At 43.2% G+C, this 9,347-nt stretch overlaps 1 protein-coding gene across 1 annotated transcript; it reads left to right on the plus strand.

The window, feature by feature from the left end:
* Window positions 1-7,177: 7,177 nt before the first annotated feature.
* On the plus strand, window positions 7,178-8,356 carry TXNDC2 (thioredoxin domain containing 2). Its single transcript, XM_023544161.2, has 2 exons — window positions 7,178-7,259; window positions 7,607-8,356. Exons 1-2 carry the CDS (start codon window positions 7,178-7,180, stop codon window positions 8,248-8,250), a joined length of 726 nt encoding a protein of 241 aa, XP_023399929.1. The 3' UTR covers window positions 8,251-8,356.
* Window positions 8,357-9,347: the final 991 nt, after the last annotated feature.

A 9,347-nucleotide genomic window follows, 5' to 3' on the forward strand; every position in this document is an offset into this window, starting at 1 on the left:
TTTAGAGAAAATGTGTTCATTATTCCACAATAAATTGGTGAGCTCTTTAATACATATAGTATATAAAAATAAAAGCCCTGAATGTACATACATGATCTCTTTATACCTCTGAGATGATTAAATTTAAATAGGTCAGCAAAAAGAATGATGTCTTAGTCATCTAGTGCTGCTGTAACAGAAATATCGTAAGTGGACGGCGTTAGCAAAGGGAAGTTTGTTCTCCCACAGTCCAGTAGCTAGAAGTCCAAATCCAGGGCACCGTCGCCAGGGAAAGGTTTTCTCTCTCTGTCGGCTCTGGAGGAAGGTCCTTGTCATCGGTCTTCTCTTGGTCCTGGATCATTTCAGGAACCTCAGGTCCAAAGGACACGCTCTGCTCCTGGTGCTGCCTTCTTGGTGGTGTGAGGTACCCATGTCTCTCTGCTAGCTTCTCTCTTTTACTTCTCAAAGGAGATTTACCCAAGACACTACCTAATCTTGTAGACCTCATCAATATAATTGCCACTAATCCACCTTATTACATCATAATGATAGGACTTACAACACATAGGAAAATCACATAAAATGGTGGACAGTCACACAGTACTGAGACTCATGGCCCAGCTAAGTTGGCAGATATTTTGGGGGACACAATTCAATCCATGACAAATGACTTAGAAACCAACTTCACTTCAAGCTATTTCCTTGTTGTATTAGAATCCTCATTGTATTAAGTCCTGGAAAATTTTAACACCATTGCTTTCATAGTGGTTGTTATTGGCTTGGGTTATGGAGGAGACAGCCTCAGAATCAAGAGTTTACAAGTTTGTGGATAAATGTATCATCAGAAGTTAGAATCATTAAGAGAAGACTGATAGATTTAGCTATATAAAAACCGAAGCATTTGTATGCGGTTACTGTCAGGTGCTGTCGAGTTGATTTTGACTCATAGTGACCCCATGTGACACATGTGACAGAGTAGAGTTGCCCCATAGGGTTTTGTAGGCTGTAATCTTTATGAGACCTGATTGCCAGGTCTTTCTCCATGGAGCCACTGGATGGGTTCATAAAAAATTTCAACTTAATAAAGAAATGCAAATTAAGATACTAATGGCATAACTTTTTTATACATCAAATTGCACTTTCATACCTTGCTGATAGTTATAAATTGAAATAGCTTTTCTTAAAAGCAATTTGGTAATATCTGTCAAAATGTCTTTAGAAATGTCTACCAATTGATGTACAGATTCTGTTTCTAGAAATTTATTGTAAAAACAACAATTAAGAATATGTGAAAGATTACTCTTTAAATATGTAAATACAGTGAAAACTGTGACAGCTGGAACTCGACAGGACTGCCTTGTTTTCCAGGTCTCTCGAGTGTTCTGCCTTTGACAGGGTGCAGTCTTACCATTTTCTATCATTCATTTTAGTGGAAGATATTTGAGTTTTCCCTTTCTGATAGGTTTCTGCCTTACACAGGTTCCAGCTTTCCCAGGTTTTACTGTAATAGCAAAAAATCAAAAGCAGCCTATGTATCCATTAATAGAAAATTATTTAAATAAATTGTTCATCCTTTTGAATGAACACCAAGAAGTCATTTAAAAGGATTCTATAGGTCAAAGGTCTGCAAACGATGGCCCCTGGCCAGCTGCTAGTTTTTATAAATAAAGTTTTGTTGGAATAGAGCCATACCCATTTGTTTATATTTGTGTGTGGCTGCTTTCACGATAGCACAGCAGAGCTGCGTAGTTGGGACAGAGACCATGTGGTCTGCAAAGTCTGAAGTAGCTACTGTCTCACCCTTTACAGCAAAAGTTTGCTGACCCCTGCTATAAGCAAAGGAGCCCCACTAGCATAGTGATTAAAATGCTCACCTGCTAACCAAAAGGTTAGTGGTTTGAACCCACCAACCACTCCACGGAAGGAAGATGTGGCAGTCTGCTCCTGTAAAGATTACAGCCTTGGAAACCCTATGAGGCAGTTCTATTTGGTCCTAGAGGGTCACTATAAGTTGAAATTGACTTGACAACAATGGTTTTTTTTGGAGGGGGGAGCTATGAGTGAACATGTTTTGGCATGGAAAATATTCAAATATTTTCTTAAGTGAAAAGATTGCAAAATAGTATCTCTTATGGAAAATTGTCTCACTTGAAAATATTTGCATCACAATATTCATAGGGGTGATCCTTGAGGGTTGCCACCATGGGTCATTTTTATTTTCTTTTTACTTATTAGTGTTTTCTATTATAAACATGTATTACTTTTATGACTATAAAACCACGAGATGGTACACGTAAAATGTATACAAAACTAATGCTTAATGTTCTAAGGGTGTGGTAGAAATGAATTTCCATTTAGTGTTTATTCCAATTTCCTTCTAGTGTGCTTGTCCATACTGCAGAGGCTAGAAAGCTCTTGACTCCCGTGCAGCTGGGGTTCTGGATGTAAATTGAATTCCCCCAATGAGGTGGACCTGCAGGAGATGGAGACTGTCATCCTGCACTCTGCATTGTTGCTGGGCCCGGTGGGGGCATGTTGGAGCCACAGTGCAGAGCTTGCCTCTAGCTCTGTGCTGACCCAGCCCTGGATTGCAGCTATCACAGAAAGTTCAAGACGGCGAAGACCTTCAGATTCCCCACCGTCCCCATACACCAGCCCTGAAGTGTTGTTCATTTTCTGGGTCATTCCTGGACCCCAGCCAAAAGCCAGCCTTTCCAGCCATTTTATAATCGCCTAAATCATTGTATGGAGTTTCTGGGTGGTGTGAATGGTTAGGCACTCAGCTACTAACCGAAAGGTTGATGGTTTATACCTACCCATAGGAGTCTGGAAAGAAAGAAAAAAATCAGCCTTGAAAACGCTGTGGAGCACAGCTCTACTCTGACACACATGGGTTCATCATGAGTTAGAATCGAAGGGACAGCAACTGTTTTTTTTTTTTTAAAGCCATTCTATGCCTAAAATAGCTGGTTGTTTCTGTGTAGTAAGGCAGAGTCCCGACTGACATCAGGGTTCATGAGCAATTTGGGGACATGCAATGAAGGAAAAAAATACGTTTTATGACACGTTGAATGAAAATTATTCAGAGGCACCAAGATTTCAACTTGCCTGGAATTCATCTGAATTGCAGAATGAAGAGTAAAAATAATTGGAACAACTCTGCCAACCCTAAGACACAACTAAGGTCTCTGTTACAGATGTAACGGGGCACAGACTTCCTCACGGCCAGTCAGGTGTGCAGACAAAAGGTAGCTTAGAATTTGTTCTAAAGTGGATCTGTTCTTTCCCTGGAGTCTTTCATGATGGGTTTGGGAGGGGTGGTGTCTCAGTGACCTAGTGCTTCCGTAACAAAAAATGCCACGAGTGGACGGCTTTAAAGAGCAGAAGTTTATTTTCTCAGCGACTGGGAGGCTGGAAGCCTGAGTTCAGGGCATGACTCTAGGGGAGGCCTTCTTTGTCCATTTCAGCATCTAGCAGCTGCCGGCCGTCCTTGGAGTTTCTTGGTGTCTGTCCTCCCCACTGTGGTTGTCTGTGTCTAACCTGATCTTTTTATAACTCACAAGTGATTAGATTTAGGACCCACTCTACTCTGCTATGACCTCATTAACATACAAAAGAAAAACCCTATTTCCAAACAGGATCAGATATCCAGGTTTAAGGGCTAGGACTTCAATACATATTTTTGGGGGGGAGAAGTACAATCCAAACCATCACAGGTGGTGAGGAGCAGGAGCACCAGATTAAATTTGCCCGTTTGTGGAATTGCAGCTTAAAGAACACATCTTGATTCTGGTGCAGCTCCATCTCAGGTTCTGTCCTTTTCCCCCGTGTGGCTGCACAGGACGATGTGGACGAGTTGTGGCCGGGCCTTCTGCCCTCTTACTGGTTTCTTCCATGAAGTGACCAATCTGGTCTGGTCCCTGGACAAGGACTGCGGAGGCAGGGCCGAGCCCTTCTAGGGGTGGGAGTGTTATGTTGTTATACGAGGTGGTCTGTGGTTCTAGTCCTGGCTCCTGGTCATAGATGCCTCTACACTGTGCCTCCTTCATTCTTTCTCTAGGCCTCTACTGGCTCCTGGTTTTCTCAGGATACCCATGGCTCCACTCCAGGGTGTGCAGACTTCCAGGTCTCTGGCAAGCTTTGGCAGGTGTATCCAGCCATCCCCCTGCCAGTGGCTTATGCTGGCCTGGGTGTGGGAAGGATGTGAATCTGGAGTCCCATTGATGTGGTTTTCCTGGCCTTCCAGATGGAACATGACACAAATACCCCTCTGCCTTTTCTTGAGACATACCTAAACAGCCTCCATGCCAAGGTTTCAACCTGGAGAGAGCAGGCCAGGACATGTGTATCTGTCCTCTTGCTTCCCTCCCCACCTTGGCCCTTCCTCCCTTCCTACACTCTCCCAGGATGGGAGGGGTGATGTTTTTACTTCTTCCTCTCAGTTATGGAGTTCCTCTCTGTCATAAGCTACTTCCTCCAAGTAGCCATAGCCCTGTACAGAACATGGTACAAGGAGAGATATTGATTTACCAGTAAGTCGAAGTCTAAAGATATTGTCCCTTTTATGCCAATAAAACCTGCTCATAAGGATTTTCATGGATTATGTTTAACGTCAGTGTTTGGTTCCCATCCCTGAACCTCTACTGATGAAGGAAATGTTGAATGGACAAGTCTTGTCCCCAGTGTCTTAATTCCCTAGTGCTGCAGTAATACAAATAACACAAGGAGGTGGCTTTAAAGAACAGAACTTTATTTTCTCACACTTCCAGAGGCTAGAAGTTCAAATCAGGATCTTGATTGTGTCGATTCCTCCCTTGTCAGTAGATCAGGTGTTCCTTGGTTCCTTGGTTTATAGAGGATCCTCACATGGCATCTGTCTTCCCCGTGTGTGCTCACCTCTGTGTCTGATCTGCTCTTTTCATGACTCAGAAGTGATTAGGTTTAGGATGCACTTGACACTGGCATGGCCTCATTAACATAACAAAGGGAATTCATCCACAGGTATAGGGGTTAGAATTCTAATGCACATTCAATCCACAACACCCATCATCTGCTTTAGAATGGAACACAATGAAGTGAGAGTCTCATTGGTTGTAGAAGTCCTTTGCATTTAAGAGTGTCTTAGGTATCTAGTGCTGTTATAACAGAAATGCTGCAAGGGGGTGGCTTTAACAAAGAGAAATTTATTCTCTCACAGTCTAGGCGTCTAGAAGTCCAAATTCAGGGTGCCAGCTCCAGGGAAAGGCTTTCTCTCTGTGTAGGCTCTGGGGGAAGGCCTTGTCATCAATCTTCCCCAGTCAAGGAGCTTCTCAGTACAAGGACCCTGGGTCCAAAGGAGGCGCTATTCTCCTGGCCCTTGTTTCTTGGTGGTATGAGGTCCCCATCTTATCTCAAAAGAGATTGACTTAAGACTCAATCTAATCTTATAGACTGAGTCCTGCTTCATTAACATAACTGCCTCTAATCCCACCTCATTAACATCATAGAGATAGGATTTACAACATACAGGAAAATCACATCAGGTACCAAAATGGTGGACACAATACTGGGAATCATGGACTAGCCAAATTGACAGACATTTTGGGGGGACACTAGTGAATCCATAACAAGGAGAAAGACCTCCTGCCTTGAGAACCAGAAAGCTCTGAGTCTTTGTCCAAAGCTTCCCTGTGAGAGAACGCAGAGCCTTCATTGGCAGCATCTGGGGAAGCAAAGTACAAACATGAGCTCTTCCCTGGAATAGAATTAACATAATTAAGAAATATGGATTTGTACCCTGCCCTAAAGAGGAAGTCCTGATATATGCCACAACATGGACGACCTAGAAAACATTATGCTGAGTGAAATGAGTCAGTCACAAAAGGACAAATACCCTACAATCTCACGTATATGAAATAAGCAAATACATAGAAACCAAAGACTACTATGGTTATGAGGGGTGGAATAGAGGGGAAAAGGGGAGGTTTTGCTTAGGGGACACTGAGTTTATGTTAATGGTGTGAAATTATTTAGAAAAGGATAGAGATAAAGGTTGCAGAACATGAAGAATGTAATCAATGTCACTGACGTGTGTATGTGGAAATTGTTGAATTGGTAAAGGTTTTGTTGCATATGTTTTCACTTCAATAAAAAATATGGAGTTGCTAAGGCCAACAGTCTCTTCCCCCCATGTCCTTTGCCCCTCTTCTTCCCGATAATTGAGCCAGTCATTAGATGTTTTGGACCTCCTACAGAAAACATGGAGGTCTTATATTTAGACAGCCCTCTTGATTTCAACCATTATATTGTTGGGGTGAAACTAAAACAGATGAGAATTCATACAATCTAAAAATATGTGGAAAATGCAAAAATTCCACATCAGTACATTGACCACTGGAAAACACGTAAATTGTCCTGAACTGATTAAAGAAATTTTCCTAGTGAAGAGATATTTGGATTCAGATTCCACAGCACCGGATAGATATGGCTGATGGATCTGGGATTAGGCACCAGGAGGCCATTTCAGGAGGGGAGGGGAGTGTGCAAAGATGGGGCCCCTAGAGCAGGGAGGTGGGGGGTAGGCTGACATGAGCTTGGTCTGAATTTGCTGGACATCTGACAGTCCAGTGCGATTTCGCAGAGGATAACATAGTTAAAAGGATATACTTAGTAGATGATTATGGTGGATGAGTCGTAAAGGAGAAAGCTACAGCTGGAGAATGCTGGAGGGACACTGTAGGAAAGTCGGTTTCAAGTTACCAAACCTGGACAGGATATTTGGCAAACAGCGCAGTATACTGTAGCAGTTAAGGGTGTGAGTTCTGGAATCTGCTGTGCATACTAGCTTTGTGACCTCGAGCAAGTTACATAAACTTTTCCAAGCCTTAGTTTTCTCATTTGTACGTGGTGATCATGATGGTACTTACATCATTGTTCCGAGTGATACATGAAATACTACTTATGAATGAACACCGGACACTCAGCCCAGCCTCACGTGCAGGGTAGTCACCTGAGGGAAGCTGTCATGAAGCACCCAAATGTCATTGTTGTGAGGGCAAGGAGGGGAGACCAGGTGTAAATGTTACACGAACGCATGTTATCACTCATATTATGATGTTAGGCTGGAAAAACCTGGAGGGTATGTATGACTGTGTCTTCACTGTGAGGCGTATGAAGCATACATGAAGTGTAAGGAGTGGACACAGATGGAGAACTGAAAATGGAGAGTGATACAGTTGAAGGCCTGGAAGAACAGGAAATGAGGCTGGAGGATCAAGAGACTAATGGAGGCAACACTGACAGTAAGGGGGAGGGAAGAGAATCACCTCTGGGATCTAAATGCTAGGGAGTAGTCAGCAGCCTTGAGCCCAGCAGAGAAGATGTAGTTAAAAACAAACAAACAAACCCTACATAAAGCTACATGTAATCTCATACCCCATGACCTTCTCTTGAATGTGACTATTCAAATTAATACATCGTTTATCCGACTTCATTCTTGATCTCTTAAAAATGCCATCAACCTTCCTAAGCTGTCATGAAGCACTTTTTTCTTTAAGATTCACCCACCATAATCATCTTCCTAGGAGTATATGATCAGATTCTTTTTGTTCCTTCCTTTGAAATTTTGTTTTATGACTTTTCTGTTTAGAAAGTCCGTTACAGCTCCAGTCCAGCAACGCCACTCTCCCGGTCCTGGAGCTCTCGGAACCACCTCAGGCTCAGGAGAAGGCCTTGGCCCCCAAGGTCACCACCGTGCCCGAGGCGCCCACAGCGCCGCAGCCCGAGCAGGAAGCCGCCACCCGGCAGCCCACAGACACAGGCCAGCCCGCAGCAGGTGCCGCGCCGAGGTCGTCGGAACAAGCCATCGAAGCCCTGGAAGGCGACGCTGTGAAACCCTCAGAGCAAACAATCGAGTCCCTGGAAGGTGACACCCCAGTGCCCTCGGAAGAAACGACCAGGCCCCTGGAAGGCGACAAAGTGATGGTGATCCAGAGCAAGGAGGAGTTTGAGGCCGTGCTCAAAGAGGCTGGGGAGAAGCTGGTGGTGGTGGACTTCTCGGCCACGTGGTGCGGGCCGTGCAAGATCATCAAGCCCGTGTTCAACGCCCTGTCTTTCAAGTACGATGACGTGCTGTTCCTGGAAGTGGACGCCGATGAGTGCGAGGAGCTGATTCAAGAGTGTGGAATCGTGTGCATACCAACCTTTCAGTTTTACAGAAAAGAGGAAAAGGTGGGTGAATTCTGTGGTGCCCTTAAGGAAGAGCTGGAATCCACCATTACAGAATTAAAGTAATTATGTATTCTGAAAACACTGTAAACAGTTGGCTGTTGATGGCTTGTGATTATTTTTTTTTTAATTTACAAAAATGGACCAGATATAACAAGAGTATATGTCCACACATCACCTGATAGTAGATTATAAATATTAATTCTACCCTTCCCCCAAAATAGAGCGTTACCCAGATTGCGGCCTTGTTTTTGTGGCCAGGGAGATGTGAAATTAGAATTTGCTTTGGTGGAGATTTGAATTCCCACTGTCTCTTGTTTGTCAATCTTGTTTTTTTTTTTACTTTCTCTTGAAAATTCAGCCCATTTAGAGAGTGTATACAGCAACATTAGAAATTTAGATCATTCTTCTGTAGACATACAATACTTAAAGATGAAAAGAAACTTCTTTTTCTTTTCATGTTCACATGTCTTTGGGTTTTCTAAGAGACTTACAGAAATAAAGAATTTGAAAGATTCATATGTCTCATCTAACCTCCTTCTCATGCAGGGAGTATACTGAAGGTCTTGGGAAATTAAATGGGTTCTCCAACCCTGAACATGATCTATTGGTGGCATTGCTGAGCCCAGGGCTGCATTCCCAGATTCCAAGTCCAGGGCTCTTTCTACTAATTCATGCCCAGAAAATCTGTGACAGAGCTCAAAACTTCTGGCTTCAGACCCAGTTCCTTTATAATTAAGGTTTAAGCCACTGTGGTTCTTGGTGCTATTATGACATCAGCTCCCTGGTGGCAAAGTTCCTGCTTTGTCCTGTGGTAACTGAATGTCTGATACCTGTTCCCAGATGTCTCATAGTGCAAAGGCCTATGGCTGGTCCATAGATAGTGCCTTGGTTCAGAGTGTTTTTAAATATTTGAATTAGTTGCCAGCATTTATAAAACTAGAATCCCCACTAAAATCTAGATGTCTAGCTTCTCTTGAAAAATTGTAAGATCTAGCAATCCATGCCAGTCTAATATTAGGGGCTGAATGGCAACTTACCTCCATTAGATGGGGAATCACTGTCTAGGCCTCTGTTGCTGAACCTGGCTGGCTTCTTTCATTTCTTTATCTAGTGAATTGCAATCTCTATTTTAGTTAACTGCAGGAGTAGGACTGCCTCAT

The sequence above is a fragment of the Loxodonta africana genome, chromosome 11, assembly GCF_030014295.1.
Source record: "Loxodonta africana isolate mLoxAfr1 chromosome 11, mLoxAfr1.hap2, whole genome shotgun sequence".
Lineage (NCBI taxonomy): Eukaryota > Metazoa > Chordata > Mammalia > Proboscidea > Elephantidae > Loxodonta > Loxodonta africana.